The following is a 19940-nucleotide window of genomic DNA, read 5'->3' as shown; positions in this document are numbered from 1 at the left end:
GTGGTGGTGGTGGTGTTGGCGGTGGTCACTCGTCAAGCTACACGGCTCTTCACAGTCGGCCATCACGTGTCAGCCTCAACAACTAAGCAATTGATCATCCCTCCTCCCTCCCTCGTCCTCCCTTCCTCCCCCTACCTCGTCCTCCTCCTCCCCCCTCCCTCCCCTCGTCCCTCCTCTCGTCCCTCCTCCCTCCCTCCCTCCTTCCCTACCCCTTCATCTCCTTCCATTTCCCCTTTCTCCTTACTCTCATTCGTCTCCCTACTCTCCATCCTCCTTCTTCACTCCCCTTCCTTCCCTCCTTCCTCTTCCCCCTTCCTCTTCTCCCCCTTCCTCTTCTCCCCTTCCTCTTCTCCCCCCCTTCCTCCCCCCTTCCTCTTCTCTCCCCTTCCACTTCCCCTCCTTCCTCTTCTCCCCTCCTTCCTCTTCTCCCCTTCTCCCTTCCACTTCCCCCTTCCCTTCCCCCCCTTCCTCTTCCCCCCCCTTCCTCTTCTCCCCCCCTTCCTTCTCCCCTTCCTCTTCCTTCCCCCCTCACTTCCCCTTCCTCTTCCCCCCTTCACTTCTCTCCCCCCTTCCTTCCCCATCTCCCCCTCCTCCTACCTCTCCCTCCTTTCCTCCTCTCCCCTCCTCTCCCCTCTCCCTCCTCTTCTCCCCCTCCTCCTACCTCCCTCCTCTTCTCCCCCCTCCTCCCTACCTCTCCCCCTCCTCCCCTCCCCCACTGCATCAGTCCCTATGTGGCAGTTCTGAGTGTTCTTCGTCTCTCTGGAGTGTACTTACGTGTTTGTATGTGTATCATTTTATTTTTGTATTTTTTATTTGTACGCTTTTGTATGTGTGTTATGGTGGATATTTGAATGTTTGTGTGTTGTGTGTCTGTATTTATATGTATGTTTGTGTGTGTTTGTGAATATGGTTGTACTAAAGTGTGTGTGTGTGTGTGTTATTGAGGCTATATCAGGCGTTTTCCTGTCTACCTCTTTCCGTCCACCTGCCTGTTTATCTGTCCACCTGTCTGTCTAGCTATTTGTCCACCTGTCTATCTGTCCACCTGTCTGTCTAGCTATCTGTCCACCTGTCTATCTCTACCTTGTCTGTCTGAGCGTCCAGCCGTCTACCCAGTTCAGTATTATCCTGGTAAAGCCGCTTCCTGGAACCTTCCCATGAGGTAAGCGTGTCACTCTACCTCTCCCCTCCTCTCTCCTCTTTCCCCCTCCCTCCCCTCCCTGTCTGTCTAGGTTGCTAGCGTCAACGCCCTCCCCTCACCTCTCCACGCCTCAAGTCCCTCCTCCTCCCCTCAGTCTCCTCTCTCGTTTTTCCCCTCTCCCAGACATTTCCTCCCCTACCGTCTCCTCCTGTTCCCCCTCTCTCGTCTCATCTCCCTCCTCCTGCCCTCCCCCCTCCCTTTCCCCTGCACTCCCCAGATTTAACTCGTCACAAAACATAAACAAAGGAGTCAGCTGGGCGCCATACCCTCGTTGATAACCCCGGCTCAGTACTCCTCCGTCAGGTCACCATGGCCCTGCTGGACAACTTGACCTTTACCTGTTGTAGTATTTTATATAATTATATGGTCGTGGCAGGGTGTTAGAAGGTACTTAACCGAACTTAGCGTTAACCTAACTTAACCTAACCCAAATTGCTCTGATCTGATGTAACTTAACGCTAACCTAACTTAATCCAACCCAGACGCTAACGCAACCTCACTTAACACTAACCTAACCTAACTCAGCCTAACCTTCTCCTAACCTAACCAGAGGACAGACAATAAGAGATGAGTTTAAGGACGGTCTGGTGTTCCATCCTTGATATTAGGCCGGGCCAGACCGCGGGGGGGTGTTGTAGTGTTGTGTGCACCTTGAGTCCTCTCCTCTTACCCTCTCCCACTTCCTCCCATTCCCTTTATCTCTCTCTCTCCCTCCCTCTCTTTTACCCTCTCCCACTCCCTCCCATTCCTTTATCTTTCTCTCTCTCTCTCTCTCTCTCTCTCCCTCCCCTCTCCTTTTACCCTCTCCCTCCCTCCCATTCCCTTTATCTCTCTCTCTCTCTCCCTCTCTTTTACCCTCTCCCATTCTCTCTCTCTCTCTCTCTCTCTCTCTCTCTCTCTCTCTCCCTCCTCCCTCTCATCCTATAATTCCCTCTCCTTCCCCCTTGTCTCTCTCCATTCCTCTCATTTCCACTCCTTCCTCTCTCCTCCCATTCTTTCTCTCTTTTCTCATCCCCTCTCCCATTTCCACTACCTTCCTCCCCTCTTTCTCTCTCTTTCTCTCTCCTCCCTCTCACTCCCATCCTTCCCCCTCTCACTCCCTCTCTGTCCTGTTTTTTGTCAACGTGGTCAAGCAGACGAGTGTGTTGGGGAGTGTGTGGTCAAGGGCTGTTGCTACCACCTGGAATACGTGTGGTGGATTGTGGTGGCTGGTGGATTGTGGTTGATTGTGGTGGCTGGTTGATTGTGGTGGCTGGTGGATTGTGGTGGCTGGTGGATTGTGGTGGATGATATATGGTGCAACTGAACTCTGGCCTTGAGGTGAAACTTGTGTGTGTGTGTGGCCACGTGACGATAATGAAAAGTTGATGTGAGACTGTTGGGTTGTCCCCGTCTAATACTGTTTATAACAGGACCTTAATAGTTACCTACGGAAGTATAAGTGTGTGTGTGTGTGTGTGTGACTGTAAGCATAACAGTATAGTGGAATGTGGTGACTAAGCACATACACACACACAGTCACATACATAAACAGTCTGGGGTCTTTGTGTACACGGGGAGGGGGTGATGGAATGGTGAGGAAGGGGTGGGAAGGGAAAGTGTAGTATAGGAGAGAAGGAAGGAGGGAAAGGATGGAAGGGGAGGCATATAGGAAGGAGGAGGAAGGGAAGCAGACAGTATAAAATGGAGGAGGTAGGGAGGGGGGAGGAAGCACCCCCATCCACCCCACCCCCCCCAAGAACGATTGTCTATTTCGGTAACTACTTGTACAATCTTCCTCATATCACTACACAAGAATAGCCACCCCAGCTTATAGATTAGCCACCCTGACGCTATTTGGGCGGGATTATGTTTGGTACGGGTTAGGCTAGTGTTAGGGTGGTTAATCTTCAGGTGTCCTTCCTTCCTTCCTTCCTCGGTAACGTTAAATATCAAAAAAGGTGAGTTACATTTTTAGTGTTATATTGGTAACTGCGTGTGTGTGCGTGCGCGTTCGTGCAGAAATCTCATTTAGTGAAGTGAGTAGAATGAGCCCGGGCAGACCTGCTGGTGACGTCACAGTGTTCCTCAAGAGATTTGGGCTCTACTGTTTACTCCGACCCACCACCAGAGGGCCACCATGACTCGTGAAATATCTTCCCTTCCTCTCCCTTCTTCCCTCCTCCCTCCTCCCTACTCTTCTTCCTCTCCCTACCCTTCTTCTCTCCCCTTCTTCCCTTCCTCTCCTCCTCCTCTCCCCTCCCCCCTCTCTCCCTCCCGCCCCACACAGGCTTTAAAAACCTCATATATCAGCTATATCGTCACTGAGCACTAGGGACTAATCTCACCTGAGTGTCTGGGATATTAATAAACATCTAAGTATATTACCAGTAACAAAAAGTAACGACATAAAATAACGATAATAGCGATATACTTTCGTTTATGAAGTTTATCCCATCAGTTATTGGTCCTGGGTTATGACGTAATAGGAACCATGGTCGTGGATTGGTGAGGTAGGCACGGGGGAGTTATGACGTTATAGCCTCCGTGTTGTGGATTGATGGAATAGACGTGGGGAATTGTGGCGTCATAACCTCCGTGGTCGTGGATTGGTGGAATTGACGTGGGGAGTTGTGACGTCATAGCCTCCGTGGCCGTGGATTGGTGGAGTTTAGCGTTGGTTCCGCATTGACCTTGTCGCAGTGGGTGGGCGCGAGCAGTCTAGGCCAGCGGGTTTGGTAGGTTGTTCAAGGTCACGCGAGCATTGATTCCCACTGGGGATGTGTATATGTTGGTTAAACAAGATGTGTTTGGTCTGGGGGATTGGTCTGGTGGGGAGAGAGGAAGTGTTTGGTCTGGTGGGGAGAGGAGGAGGAGGTGGTGGGTGTGTTGTAGCCTTGGGTGGGTGGTGATTGGTGTACTAGGCAGGTCACCAGGTAGTACAGGTTACCAGGGTGGCAATAAGAACTCTACTACTTTAAATTGTTTCAGCACACACTTGCAGAGAGGCCCTCAAGGTACGAGTGACTTATTGCAGCCTTCCTCCTTCCTTCTGTTCCTTCCCTCCCTCCCTCCTCCTTTCCTTTCCTTTCCTTTCTTTCCTTTCCTCCCCTATACCCTCCCCCTATACCCCCCTATACCCCCATACTCACACTAACCAAAAGACCAAACAACATTTATAATATTTTACTGAACTAATACGAATCCTATCAACCTCACATTAGTTCAAGATTCTACCAGTAGTCGGAAATATGTGGTGTGTGTGTTTATCATTGCTAGTTGATGTTTGTCATAGTTCTAGTATCTATTCATGGCTAGTATGTATAAACAGTTCTAGTTTAAATTAGCTATTGGGTGATAATATGCTATTAGCGTTATCATTGTCCGGTATTGATTGTTAGTTAATGGACTGTAGGGAAGTGATTGTGTGGCTATTATTTATCGTATGTGGGATGGGAGGCTGTGTGTGTGGTGGCCAGCGCTTGTGTGGTGCTACGACGCAGATGCTAACTACTAGTAAGATAATTTGGCCACACAATGAGATGGAGAACGCGTGGCCTTGCATGTGTTATTTGGGAGGGGGGGGGATGTGATTGCGTGTGCTTGAGTGTGTGATTGCTTAAGTGTGTGTGTTTGTGTGTGCTTGTGTGTTAGCCTGTGTACCTATATGTGTGTTTGTGTACGTATATGCTGTCTGTGTACGTATATGCCTGCCTGTGTGTACGTATATGTGTGTAGATAGTTAAACATGGTGTGTCGGGGCCCGGGGGTTGTGCCCGCCTCAACACTGCTTGACAGATCTAAAAACCTCTACCCCCACACCACCATCTTACTGTCATGTGATGGGCCTATCGTTCTTGTGGTGGGCTATCGTCATGTGGGCTATCGTTCTTGTGGTGGGCTATCGTCATGTGGGCTATCGTCATGTGGGCTATCGTTCTTGTGGTGGGCTATCGTCATGTCGTGGGTTATTGCAAGCATTACCAGAAAAAAAACAATTTGCAAGTTTGATATTTTTTATTGCATTCCGGGCGAGACTAAACACAGCAATCATTCAAGTCAGACCTCATGGTTCAGTCTAAGAGGAACAAATAAACACGAGGGGCTATAGGTAAACAGGCGCTATAGGTAAACAGAGGCTATAGGTAAACAGAGGCTATAGTGACACTGAGGCTGTAGGTAAACAATGAGGCTATAGGTAAACAGAAGCTATAGGCATACTTCTATTTTCTCGGCTCATCTGGCTATCGGTGGGGAGGGTGGGAGGGGGCAGCTCTATCGGTGAGGAGAGGAGGAGGGGGTGGGAGGGCAGCTCGGTGGGAGAGAGAGAAGGGAGGGGGGGGTTTTCTAGCCAAGAATGTTAATAATGATGTTATATTATCGAGGTTGGGTGAACATTCCTCACATTCTTTGGTAAATTATAACCCCGTTGTGAGGACACAAGAATGTTTATACCTTGATGTGTCAGGTTAGGTTAGGTTAGGTTAGGATAGGATAGGATAGGATATATTTACACTAGTAACCTAACCTAACCTAACCTAACCATATTTGATGTTCAGTCCATACAAGGATAATGTTTTATTGACTAATGATTGGTTAGTGGGATTTCAGGATGTTGTTTTTTAGAAGTCATGATTGGTTGATTGGTGGTAGTTCTGTCATGATTGGTTGGTTAAGTATGGTAGTTCTTGAGTCGCAATTCTTTATAACTACCATTCTTTTGTGCAGTATGACTGTGTGTATGTATGTATGTATGTGATATAATCGCGTGTATATAATCGTGTATGTATATATATGTATGTGGTATAATCGTGTGTATATGACCGTGTGAGTGTGTCGTATAATCGTGTGTATATGACCGTGTGAGTGTGTCGTATAATCGTGTGTATATGACCGTGTGAGTGTGTGTCGTATAATCGTGTGTATATGACCGTGTGAGTGTGTCGTATAATCGTGTATGTATAATTGTGTATGTATAATCATGTGTATATATATATAGTACTATTGATAACTTACCAACCTCTGTATGTGTGTGTTTTAAAGGTACTATGCTGGAGGACCGTGCCAACTGATAGGTCGATCCTTGGTGAGGTCGCTAGGGGCTCTGAACCGTTCATGAGGCAAGTCTTCATCGCTGCTCCTGAAGACATCGATGACGCCACCTTCAGGAAAAAGGTAACTATGGAGTACCAATGTTCTGTGACCCTGTATTTTTGTTTTACTTTTTTATTACTTTTATTAATTTTTATAGTTTTGACTAGTTGTTTACCTGTGATTAATATAGAACAGGTAGATATTCTGAGTCTGGCATTATATTATAGTCAGGTGGCGTGGATGAAAATTACTCTCCACCAACCAGAAGCCTGCAAGAGGTGCTCCTCCCATTTACGTCACGTCTGCAACCACCAATCAATAGCTCTCTTCTGCGCCTTACCCTCTTGACGTCATAGTGAACCAGCCAATGGAAATCCAGGACGGTGTTATGTAGGCAGGAGCTTGTGGGTGGGAAACGGTTGACTTGACCGTGCCAACATCAATACTTGGCAGACGTATTTTAGACACTTTAACTTACGTGGCAGATAATCATAACTGAACAAAAATCATTATTAAACAAACTTCATTATCAAGAATAGACTAAATAAAAAAAAAATAAACTCGCTCTAATTATATCCCAACCAACAGCGGAAAGTTATATTTAGACCAGCAGGCATTAATGGTCTTACGTGGTGGCGGGGTAAGAGTACGCGCGTCAACACCACCCTCCCCCCCCCTCCCCTCCCATGCTTATGGTGCAAAATGATACGGTGGTGATAGTGGTGATGAGGATAATGGTAGTGGTGGTGATAATTGGGGGGGGAGGGGGTTAGTTGCGGTGATAAAGGGAATGGTGGTAGTAATAATGGTAGGGGCTGGGATAGTGATAATGGTAGTATCAAATGAGCTACTACAGTTAACTGCGATGGGAGATAGGTAACAATATTGGTCATGGTAATGGTAGAAATCAGACAGGGAAATAATGGTAATGGGAGGGAGGGAGTGGATGATGGTGATAATGATACGAATAATGATGAAATTGGATGATAATGATTCTACTTAAGTGTGGATAATACGAGGAATGGATCACCTGAACATTACACACCCCTAATGCTACTTCGGAATTAGGTTAGGTTAAGGTACAGTAGATTAAATTAGGTTAGATTAGTGTTTGGGTAGTTAATCTTTAGGTGAAATAAGCTGGGGTATCTCATCAGGTGAAATTAGCGGGGGTATCTAATCAGGTGAAATAAGCTGGGGTATCTAATCAGGTGAAATAAGCTGGGGTATCTTATCTTCACGTTAAACAGAACATATTTGTTGCGCCATATTCTTGTATAAATTTCCCTAAGGACTTCAGGAGTCGTTTATTATTCCGTATCCTTCAGCTGTCAATATCGACCATGGGTTCGTAATGTAAACAAACATAACTCGTGTACAGTAATATTTTTTGTTTTACGGGCATTAGTCCACCCGGGCACAGGTCACTGACCCACATTGGGCCTGGGGGCGAAAATGTAATAATAATAATTCATAGTAAATAGACTTTATAATAGAAATAGAAATTTTAAAATAAAAAAATTAATTAATAATAATAACACTGTAATAATAATAATAATAAAGAAATACAAAAATGAAACAACAAATCACAATTGAGACTGCAATTGTGTGCAAACGAGGCAGAAAGTCAGCAACCTGGGACATGGTTACAATTTTCGTGATGCCATGTAGCAGCAGGGTCTACCATTAGACAATACATTATGCTTCCAATATCTTCCCAGGCGGTAGTACCTCCCTGTTTCATAGCTGCCTACTACCTACTACCTAACAATAATGTCAATAAAAAATATAAACTTGAGAAATTTATGAAGGATGTGGTACTGAATACTTTTAAAATTAAGTTGTTTTAGTAGCGCGATATTTTATTGTATATTTATAAGTTTATAACCAACTGTATCGTCATTGTCGACTTTGGATCTTGATTGAGTCATTTGACCAGGTTTGATGACGCAGGTGACAGGTAGTGGGGGAAAACGTCACTCCAGTGTTCTACGGCTAGTACAGTTTTATATCTTGTCATTTTGTTCATGGCTTTCCTATGAGTCGTCTCCAGATTAGCTTTCCCTTATAATTAATGTAATTATTTCTAAGGGTGAATTCAACCGGGGTGGAGATTCTTCATGTGATCTAGACTCTAACTCATTTTAACAGATTTGCCTCGGACATATTTAAATTTAATCGGTACACCAGCAACTCTATTATAACTTCAATATCGTCATTTAAGGGAATATTTATGTTCTAAGGACGTGCTTGTGTTTCTGGAGCAAGAATTAATCCTTCGTCAGCTTGTTGGACCTGTTGCTGGTTCTCAGGATATCTGATTGGTGCCATCTGTGTGTGTGTTCCTAATTGTCACTGGGTCAAAATGGGCATATTCTGTAGCTGTGTCAGGCATTCAGTACTACGTCAACAAGGTTTATAGATTATTTTACGACAATATATAAGAGGAAAGCAGGAGTTGTGTTTTCTAATGACAAATGGGTTTACCATGTCAGAGTAGAGAACCTGATTTTCCTTAATAATACAACACTGAGTTAAGAATGTGCCCCTTGTATTGCAGGTGTGGGTGAACAGGAAGCAAGCAACCCACAACCTTCTGCGGCCTGGCTGTAGATTCTACATTTGTTCGCTGTCCACCACCACTGTTGTGTACAAGGGCCAGCTCACTTCTGATCAGTTCTGGGTTTACTTTGGTGATTTGAATGTAAGTAATTAAATTTATATCTACCAATTTCAATGAGTTTTGTTAGATATTTTACTTCTTGGCATGGGTACAGTTTGTTTATGTAATCCTGTATTTTTCCATCTGTAATAGGTAGATGTCTTAATTATTGGGAGTATGTTTGTTTAAGAGCATATATGTTGTTGAGGAGATGTACAGGGTATTTGTGTTATTATATTTGAAAATTAAATAATGCACCGTATAGACCTGTATATACTGTACATAGATTGATTTATATATAATTAATCTAGATATTTGTATGGAATTGCTCTTTGTTATACAGGTAGTAATATATAAATGGTGAAACCTAACTTATGACTTTATTTATTTTACAGAATCCTAACTTTTCCACCTACATGGCTCTGGTACACACCCGGTTCTCCACCAACACCTTCCCATCATGGGAGCGAGCCCACCCACTGAGGTAGGTAATATGTCTTTTCTGGTAGTTGAAGTATTGCAGCAACTTGTTCTTTTGATGTAGTGTTTCTAGGCACATCTATTTTAGTGACGTGTTCTCTGTATTCTATTTGACTCGTTTAATTTTTGTAGCTTACATCTTGAGTCCATGCTTCATACACACACAATATTTTCAACACAATATGGAACTACTTAACTGAAAAATGCATCTCACTTCATAATTCCCAGATGTGTTTTTTACTAATTTATCTATATAAAAATAAAGGGACTTTGTCACTGTCCATAAAGATGAATTGTCTGCACAGGGGTATTGGTATATTGTGTATTAGGCCAGGTATAGTTATATTGTAACAAGAAATGCAAATTTAACATTATAATTACTGTATTATTCATATCGTATATGTTTTCTATGCGTGTTAATGAGCACACGGACAATATATTTAACACAAATTATATACAGTATCCATAAACTGTACAAAGAAACATCATAATTTCTAACTTTTTTCATTTGTTTGTGTTGGGAAACTACAACCTCTTCACTCTCCTCCCCAGGCTAATGGCACACAATGGTGAGATCAATACCCTGCGCGGTAATGTGAATTTAATGAAGGCAAGAGAGGGAGTGATGAAGAGTGCTGAGTATGGTGATGAACTGACTAAGCTGTACCCTGTGGTGGAGCCCAACCTCTCTGACTCAGGTGCTGTTGACTGTTGCCTCGAGTTCCTGGTTATGGCCGGTGGACGCTCTCTGCCTGAGGTTAGTGTTATATCGTGTGATAATTTTACATAGATATTGTGTCGTCGACTATTTAAATAAATCGGGAATATCACTGGTATTAAAAGTGGAATAGAAATACAGTACTTTACTCTCGGTTCATAGTAAAAATAACAAAGTTTATGAAGAACACAAAGTAAAAATATCACAGCAATAAAAATATTAAGAATTAAAACTTGTAGAAATGCATTATTCATTCTGTACTCCACATACTGCTATTGATAATCTGACTCATCAGCCTGCTGCCTGTAGGCCACAAATGTCTTCATAATGATAACAAACTACAGTAGGTAAACATTAAATGATTCAGAGTATTAGTTGATCAAAGAAAATTAGACGCCAACAATTTTATATTGGGTAAATATACTACGTAATGAGGAGTATAATCCTTCATTTTATACATACCGTATAGTACAGTTTATTAGTTATTACAAACACCTTTCACTTAACCTTCTTTCATTGGTCCATAGTGTATCTTGGCTGTCAGGTCTTTGGTGGTACAGTAGAGGCTCTTTTTAAATGCCAACAGCATCTGATGTTCCCACACAGTCTCCCATCTAAATATGAATAAGACTCAATGATGCTTAACTTCACTGGTCGGATGGGAAGCTGTGTTTTTCAACCTTTATGCAAATTGTGGAATTCCTATACATAGTCCACTTTGTAGTTTGAGTTGGGTGTCTATTAGTGTTTCTAGTTCTCCTAATACTTTCCTATTAGTTCACCATCAGTACATTGTAAGAGTAATGGAGACAGCTTATTAATGTATGTATTAATATGTGTAATATTTCTTTATATTGGATACTTTACCTGTCCTATCAAAGCAGCTTATCCTGTACAGTTCTGTACAAACTTGTATCTAGAACATGTTGAGGCTTCTTTTTATTCATAATTTAACTAAACAAAATCAATGCAATTTTTATTATTTATGCTCAAAATTATCTTATATTTCTTAAACTTTTCTTTTTCTTGCTGTTTTTTTTTCACAGTTATCTTACTTTTAAAAATTTTCAGTTACTCAGGTGAACGCTTGTAGCACATTAACATAGATATTGTGGTAGTCTCTCTCTATATATATATACAGTATTGCTTTTATTGTACTTCACGCCTTACAGACTGATCATTCTCATTAATACTATCTTGTTTATTTCATCAGAGCATCACACAACCTCGTAAATGACTGGTAAATTACATAAAAGAACTAAGGTACTACTGGACACAACTTCAGCTATGTCAGTACCTATCCATCTCTCATGCATGAAACAACACTGTATATTACAGACACTTTCATATTACTTGTATGATTCATAGTTTTTCAGTTTACTCATTTACTGGAAGTTAGGTTTGTTAGTGTAAACTGTAACTGCATTTCTTCTTTTACTTTTCTATGCATTGTGTACACACTTTGGTTAATCCTGCCATAGAATTCAGTCATATTGTTCTTTCACATTAATATTTTCTTTTCTCATAAGTTTATTTCTTTATTTGCATATCACAGATTGCTTGCTGGCTTGCTTTGCATTCTTTAACATGAATAAAACAGAATTTCTGACTAAATATCCTCCAGTATTTTATAAAAGATTACTTTTAGGCATCTGTATTATGGTGGGGAAGAGAATTAGTTTCCTACAGTACAGTACAGTACTGTATATAGTCAGAAATAATTTTATTCTTTGTACAGTTTTTTGTTGTTTGTATATATACTCATGGCATCATAAATACTCAGGCAATCATGACAATGGTCCCTGAGGCGTGGCAGAACGATGACCTCATGAATTCTGAAAAACGTGACTTCTATCGCTGGTCTGCTTGTGCAATGGAGCCCTGGGACGGCCCAGCACTGATGACCTTCACCGATGGACGCTACATCGGAGCAATTCTGGACAGGTGTGTGTTATTCCTAATGGCCATTGGATAGTTCCCTTCAGCTGACGTGCATGGGATGTGAAGCTGTGAGGAGTAAACATATCTGTATTTAGCTTGGAGAGGTTGGTGTGAGACGAGTTATTTTTCATGGTACTATAATAGTTATGTGAGCTATATGCAAGGGCTGAGGTAATTGTTGTATAATTTTGTTGCACATGATTTTATAGTACAGGTTGACAATCCCTTATCCAAAATCCTTGGGACCAGATGCATTTCGGTTTTTGGAATTTTTCGGTTTTCAGAATGGTTAGGTGTTTTTTTACAGGGATCAGCCCACCCGGGTACAGGTCACTGACCCACATTGAGGCCTGGGGGCTAAAATATAATAATAATAATAATAATAATAATAAAAATTCATAGGTCTAGGTCGTGTTTCTCACTTTTGATCTTTTTTCATTCTTGTATTTCTTTATTATTATTATTATTTTATTATTACAGTATTATTGTTATTCTTATTTTATTTTTGGTTATTTTTTTATTAAAAATTTTATTTACTATGAATAATTATTATTATTACTGTATTATCATTATTATTATTTTTATAATTATTATTACTATTACATTTTCACCCCCCAGGCCCCGATGTGAGTCAGTGACCTGTGCCCGGGTGGGCTGTTCCCCAAAAAAAAATTGCTCCACAAAAAACTTTCAGTTTTCAGAGCTTTTCGGTTTTTGGAATTTCAGATAAAGGGTTGTCAACCTGCACAATGTTATGATACAGTTTTTGAGATGATTGCATGACCTGAATCATGTAAGAGTACTATGGTGGTAGAAGTATTTATATATAGAATACAGTACTAACATAAATGCAGGTGTAAAAACTATTGTACAAAATGATCTATGTATAACTAGAGGTCTTAATTAAATATATTGTTAATTCTGTGGCTTAAAAGCTTGAAAGATTTTAAATTTAAAGTATCACAATATTCTTAAGCTTGTCAAAGTTATGGTTTTCATTGTTTATCCGACTGTTTTCTCCCAAGTGTTGATGTGGTTGTGGAGGAGTTAACTTGTGTTGGATCTTTCCAAAGTTTGGGTTTAGACCAGAATCCCACATGAAAACAAGGACACCTGGATATAGAGGACACAGCATCGTGGTTCATCTCTGTTGTGGTTCATTTTGTCAGAGGACCAATCATCTTTTCTTTGGTGTTGGTTGTCTATTGATATTTTTTCACCATAATATAGGACTGGTAGCAGATAAAACTGTACACACACTTCTACTCTGAAGTTGTGGTGAGGAAAACTGTTCTCCTAACTATCTTTTCCTACATGTTCTTATGTCAACTACTTGTACTTGAGTGTTTTGTTCCTTTATTGGATGGGTCTACATTCAGAGCTGCTGTAATGAAACTGGTACAGTAGTCTTTATTACATAATCTACTTATTCAACTAGAAGAATTTCTTTTCTTGTTAGTTTTACATTTTTGTATGACTTATGTTCAGGTGAGGCAGGTAGTTTTCCCTGAATTTGTTAAGTCCTCTCAGACCCATCCTCGCCTTCTGTTTGTGCAGGAAAGATTGGTTAAAATGGAAGGATGTGTAATGGCAGGGGGCTGTAGCATACCTAGAGAGGAATTATTCTTCCTAAGTTTATGTGGAAGCCGAGAAGATGTCTTCAGCATTTTACCTCATAAGAATCCTCAGCCATTTTAAGGAGGGTATATCATGAGTAGTGGTGTTAGGGGAGGAAGTCCTTCACCTGTGGCCTGAGCACCACAACAACAGGCATAAGGAGGGTCCTGGTCACCCAGAGCAGTTTTACCTATTAATACAGAGGAGGAAACTGGTTTATTGGGAGCCATCAGGAACTAAGTATGATTCAGTTCTTTATCTGTGGGAAGACATCTATGGATGTTAGTTACTTCTTGCTTCATCTTGGAGGTTCATTTTGTAGAAACATCTTTAGTGTTTATCAATGGTGTAAGAGGCACTACCACAGGATTATATGACTAGTCTGCCAGCAGCTTATAACTAGGGTTCACTACTGAATATTTTACTTGTTATATACTTCACCTGACTAGTAAACTGTTCCATTGTTCCTGTGATGAAAAGAACTTGGCCAGTCTGTTCATATACTAAGAAGACTTAACATTGATCTCACCAAATAGTTTCATTGCCTTATTTATGACATAAAAATATTGATACAGAGTTTGAATGCCAGTCTTGTTGTAAAAGATTACAAACATACCTATATGTGAATTTTCTTTGTAATTCAGTAATATTTAAAAGAATATAATTTCTATATAGATCATTTTCAGTAAACAGTATAGCCATATGTACAAAATATGTCTTATAGTAGTACTGTATACTGTACCTGAAGTAGCATCCTCCTTGGAAATATTTTTGGGTAATAACATTTGCAGTAGTTTTGTAGTGTACGGTATGTGGCCAGTTGTCAATTCTCTTTAGTTGTCTCTTGTCTCTTTGTATGGGCACACAAACGTATGTACATGTAGATATCTCACACTCAGGAATGAGGTAGAATAGAAACTCACAATGTGTTTTCTGTATATATATATATATATATTGTTGTACAGTGCAGTGCTAAGGAGTTACTAGGTGAGGAGTAGCTTGCTCAGAGGTCCTGTAGGGCGAGGAGCTTTCTGAGGGAGCTGGGTGGTGAGGCGCTGTAGAGAGATCTTGCTGGTCCAGTACGTCAGAGTAGAATGGTCTCCCTGGCCAGCCACGCCCGGATTTATACAATTTAGAAACCTCAGGATTTGGGGTGCGCGTAGCGTGAGAGCCAATCACAGAGGAGGAGGCCAGGAATCCCTGGCACTCTGGTCCTAGCGTTGCTACGTGTGCATCCGCACTGGAGAGTAGGTCTCCCTGCATCGCTGGCTGTACGCTGTTTGGCTGGTAAGAGCGCGGGAGCTCAGTCATCACTTGTAGGGGATGGGGTCCACTACAGTTTCATACATGCATTCAAATATATACTGTATGAAAATATATTACTGGATATATGTTCTCTGATTTGAATGGTCTGCATTATAATTTTTCATGCCATTACGTATTCTAGAACAGAGCTTGATTAATTTTTATTTATTTTTTACATTACAATTGAATTTTAAAGTCAATGGTTTGAAATCATTTATGTTGTAAATAATTATTCAAACATAGAATTTCATGAAGATCTTGAAGAATTTAATAAAGTTGCTGTTCATAAGAATAATGGCATCTTTACCAATTACTGTATACCTGTTGCTTTAAATGTTTCCTTTTCATTAGTAACATTATTTCCAATCTTTGTCTCATTTCCTTCTTGCATTTTTTTGGTATTTAGATTATCATTTCATTTTTCTTGTGTGGTAAAGACTGGGTGGATCATGTTCATAGCTGTTCATGAGAGGTTTATATTATGATGTATTGCTATTATTGTTGAATGTAAGATAAGGAAAATAAGAGACCTAGACTGTTATTTGAGTGCTGGTAGGTGGCTTCTTTGTACAATGTGTCGGTATCAGTGAGCTAAATTCTTTCACCTACTGTAGTGAGTTATGTTTGGTGAGGAGTGTAGGTGAAAGTGAGTTATTCAGAATACAGTACAGTGTATTCCTTAAACTAAAGGATAATTTTTTTATTTGAGAACACTAAATGATTACTGGGAAGAGAGATGTGATTGAAGTGACATGATCAGACTTTAATCCTACAGAATTTTAGGTTCCTGTTTATTGCAGATCTTAAAATATAGTAAGATAATCTCTAAGGTTCTCCAATGAAACAATAACTCTGTGTTTCCATATTATACAGTACTTGCTCTCTTGACGGTACTCACCATGCCCAAAGATGATTGTCCTACACATCCACAGCCCAAGCAAAGTCCAAATAACAAACAAAAATATATGAAAAGACAGGAAACTTGAGGCATAATTGACAAAACACTTGCTTGACGCTGCCGAGTCTATTGAAGTTGTGGCTCACTTGACTTGCTGAGTTAGCTCACTGTGACATGCTTCATAATGTCTTGCCTCTCTCCTTCACCCGTCCCTTACTAAAGAAAGTTCCACAGACTGTTAGTGACCTTCTCCGTAATGACGGTGTGTGTGTATTTCTCTCTCCCTCTTTCTCTTTTTTTTTCTATTTTCTGTCTGTCTCTCTTCTCTTCACCTAAAATTTCATGCCATGTTCTTTCTCAGTGAGCATTGTTACACAGTTAAAGGAGAAGCCACCCTTGCATTTTGTCTTCCTGTGGATAGTGAGCAACTTGACCTAAGTCCCTGACCCATCCATTACTGTGAGCATTTATTGTGTGTGCATCTGTGATAGTGCAGTGTTTGTTGTCTGGAGATAAATAAATGTTTTATTATACACAGTTGATAGAATGTAAGAGCTGTAATATAATAATGGGATGAAAATAAGCTATAATGGATGTGTTTAATGTCTTGCATGCTGACTGGGATGGAGTGGATGGTTGGGCGAAGTGATTGATCGTCATTTTCTATAGTTTACTCACTTAGGCTAAGCTTCAAGGTACTATTGTACATATGTATAAGGACAAACACACTGTAATGCTGAGAAATGTAGCATCCAAGTGTGGAATGAATTGGTGTAGTTACAGGGAACTATCATTCCCTTTGATCCACCCAGCCTGTTCTGTGCTCTACTGTACTATGTTTACAACATAATTTCTTTTTTCTATCACTTTAATGTTAAACCTGCTGTGCTAGAATGTATTATGGTGCTAATTATTGTAATATCTGAAATTCTGAAGGGTACTAAAATTTGATGGATAAAGTGTTCATTTGACATATCTATTATGCTTGCAATAACCCCTCCTTAAATTTCACATTTTTGTACTGCATTACAATCTGTATCTTAAGAAAGGTGATGCAGCATGCTGGAAAATATAGTGAATGACTAGAGTGATGGAATCTGAAGATGTGACCCTTCACAGTTCTCAGGATGTCTACTCCACAAGAGTGTCAGATACAGAAAGAATCATAGGTGTCTTAAAGCACAAAATGCCTCGCTCTTTGGATGGTTCTCATTCTGAACTCGTATACAAGATGATGGTGAAAGCCGAACACTAACAGCTTCATTTCGGACTCTCCCTTCAACAGGAATGGTCTGCGCCCTTCTCGCTATTACGTCACCAAAGATCGAGTGCTGGTGATGGCTTCAGAAGTGGGCGTATATGACACAGAGCCTGAGAATATTCTGCAGAAGGTAACCAGAGCCACCATCTGCCAGCCAGCTGTTGGGTAGTGAGCTGACTGTCTAGCTGGGCAGAAATACGAGGGTGATCGCACCTGCCCAAAAAATCTTCATTAATCATATCATCAAAATTCAGAACATCATTTCAGGACATTATTATTGAAAGCATGGCCATATTTCTGTCATAATTACAGCTTCTCATTTCCATAATCATTTCCCTAATATCAGAAACGGGGTTAGTAGAGGTCGTGTGTCAAGGCCGAGGTGCTGTGTCTGTAATGGTTCAGGTTTTTGGAAGAATCATACAATATCTTATTCTGCCTTATGTTGGTTCACTATCATATGTAAAGTCAAGCTGAGTTGGCTCTATGTTTCAGTTGATATGATTCTTCACAAAGTCTCCCATTGCCAACTAGTCAGGTAAGTTTTATCAGGTAAGAAGACCAAGAGGACCTTCACACATTTTAACATCACACCGTGATTCTCTTTTCAAAAAGAATCAATAGTTGCCAGATTGTCAGTCTGTGTGTGTTCAACTTTTTGATATAATCATGTCCACCATTTTTGTCATTTAACCTTTTAAGAAATTTCTACCCACATTGAGACTTGCAGTTTCAGGTACAGGTGAAGTTGGAGAAGAGATGACCTCAACTGCAGAAATATATTTCACGTTTGCTTTGTTTTTGTTTGCCATATGTCTGGCTAAGCCAGGCACAGAAGACACTGTTAATGTAGACAGATTGATTTTTGGCTTTTAGTTCATGGATTTTGTCTTGGCATATAACTGCAAAATAATACTGTAGCATAAACACACTTATTGGGAGCAAACATGAAGAAGACCATGTTTGCTCTACCAACTGTGTGGGACTGTACTACTAGTGTGATGCAACAGTGTGCCTGTCTCAGCCTTGGCTTCTCTTCTAAATACATTTTCCTGCTTCATATTTGCTTCATTGGTTCACAGGGTCGACTCAAACCTGGCCGCATGCTGCTGGTAGACACACTGGAGAAGTTGGTGACCAAGGATGAGGAACTCAAGTTACAGATAGCAAGGTCTAGGCCTCACTCACAGTGGATTCAAGAACAGGTGAGCAAGTGTAAATGTTTACTCTAGTTAATACAATAGTAATGTATCTAATATTGACTTATAACTATGTAAATAATAGATAATGAGAGTATTATGGCTGTTGTTCTCTAGTCTGTGAATACATCTTGGGAATGACAAGTTTTTAACCGGGAATTTCATTACAGTATTGATGATTTTTTCTTTTCTTTCTTGCTTTACTTGGATTAGATGGTGAGAAGTTACAGCACACAAACATGTACTGTAATGTTGTGTTTATTGTTGTACTTGACAAAACAAAATGGGTAACTTATGTTAAACCTTAAAATACTGTCCTCATAAGTGGATGTTAGCTGTTGGGACGGTGGCCAATATCAATGCATGTTACACACACACACACACACATGCATGCAATTTATTAATACGACTTATTGTTAAGTTTGTTGTTTGAATGGAAGCACAAATAAAAGAGATACTGTATAGATGTATTGGTGTACAGTACAGTACTCTAAACTTGTGTTGTCATTGCAGTTTACCATGGAGGACTTGTATGCTGCCCATGAAGGTGACCTGACATCTGAACCATCTCTGACAAATGGCCATGTAAACGGGGCCATCAATGGAGAGGAGAATGGTGGCATCATGCGTACCTTTGGTGGTGATCGCCGCCTTTGCATGTTTGGCTATACTCTTGAAACTCTCAATATGTTGCTGCTTCCAATGGTTACAACACAGTAAGTGGAGATATTTTTGGGGTGAAATTGAGATAAGTCTGTGGACACTATAGCTTGGGAATACTGTACTTGTGAAGCTTATATGTTAAACTTTATTGTGCAATGTTGGTGGTGCTGGGATAACACGCACATCTCACAGAAGAGGAGTATGTTGAATTTCTTCTTGTTATTTTGAAGATGTGAACACAAACTCCTTTCAGCTTCAGCATGATTTTAATGAACATCGTTTTTTTTACTGTTGTTTCAGTAATGTCTGTCTGATCTTTCAGGAAAGAAGCTCTTGGCTCAATGGGAAATGATGCACCATTGGCCTGCCTCTCACAGTTCCAGCCACTTATATATGACTACTTCAAGCAGCTGTTTGCTCAAGTCACAAACCCTCCCATTGATCCATTCCGTGAAAAAATTGTGATGTCGCTTGCCTGCCCTATTGGTAAGATATAATCGGCATTTCTGATTTTACCCTATTTACCTAATGCCCACCCCAACTAGAGGTGGCCATGCCAAGGTAACAAAGCCAGTGGCTTGTCTAAGAAGACCCCTCCATTGTTCTTGATAATCTCCCCAATTCTACTGCTTGAGCTGCTAGACTGTTATGTATTATATTTTGAAGGAGTTTTAATGAACATCTTATAATTTTTAGGACCTGAAGCAAATATCCTGGAGCCCAGTGCCAAACAGTGCCATCGTATCTTCCTGGAGAACCCTATGTTATCCCTTCAGGATCTTGAGGTGAGATTTTAGTGATAATGATATTTATATTTTTTTAAGTGACTATATTGATTTATTCTTTTAAAGTGAGGTTAAGAAATATGGTTGAATGGACATAAAGTATTATAAAAAAGTTAATTCAGGTGTCCATGTTTTTG

At 40.7% G+C, this 19940-nt stretch overlaps 1 protein-coding gene across 3 annotated transcripts in view; it reads left to right on the top strand.

Moving 5' to 3' along the window:
- Window positions 1-19940, top strand: part of LOC121879794 (glutamate synthase [NADH]-like) — a 78668-nt gene that overhangs the window by 40968 nt on the left and 17760 nt on the right. Inside the window, exons 6-16 of one of the 3 annotated variants that reach the window (XM_042386583.1) lie at window positions 6224-6355; window positions 8835-8978; window positions 9332-9420; window positions 9969-10173; window positions 11918-12078; window positions 17181-17286; window positions 18239-18361; window positions 18569-18571; window positions 18869-19071; window positions 19341-19504; window positions 19715-19803. In XM_042386583.1, the coding sequence (XP_042242517.1) occupies window positions 6224-6355; window positions 8835-8978; window positions 9332-9420; window positions 9969-10173; window positions 11918-12078; window positions 17181-17286; window positions 18239-18361; window positions 18569-18571; window positions 18869-19071; window positions 19341-19504; window positions 19715-19803 (1419 nt within the window). Of the gene's footprint in view, window positions 1-6223; window positions 6356-8834; window positions 8979-9331; window positions 9421-9968; window positions 10174-11917; window positions 12079-17180; window positions 17287-18238; window positions 18362-18568; window positions 18572-18868; window positions 19072-19340; window positions 19505-19714; window positions 19804-19940 lie in introns of those variants that run through there. The other 2 variants (XM_042386584.1, XM_042386586.1) reach the window with 2 other exon arrangements.

The sequence above is a fragment of the Homarus americanus genome, unplaced genomic scaffold, assembly GCF_018991925.1.
Source record: "Homarus americanus isolate GMGI-L3 unplaced genomic scaffold, GMGI_Hamer_2.0 scaffold42643, whole genome shotgun sequence".
NCBI classification, from domain to species: Eukaryota; Metazoa; Arthropoda; class Malacostraca; order Decapoda; family Nephropidae; genus Homarus; species Homarus americanus.
The sequence above is the reverse complement of the archived record's forward strand: the minus strand, read 5'-3'. Positions and strand labels throughout refer to the sequence as shown.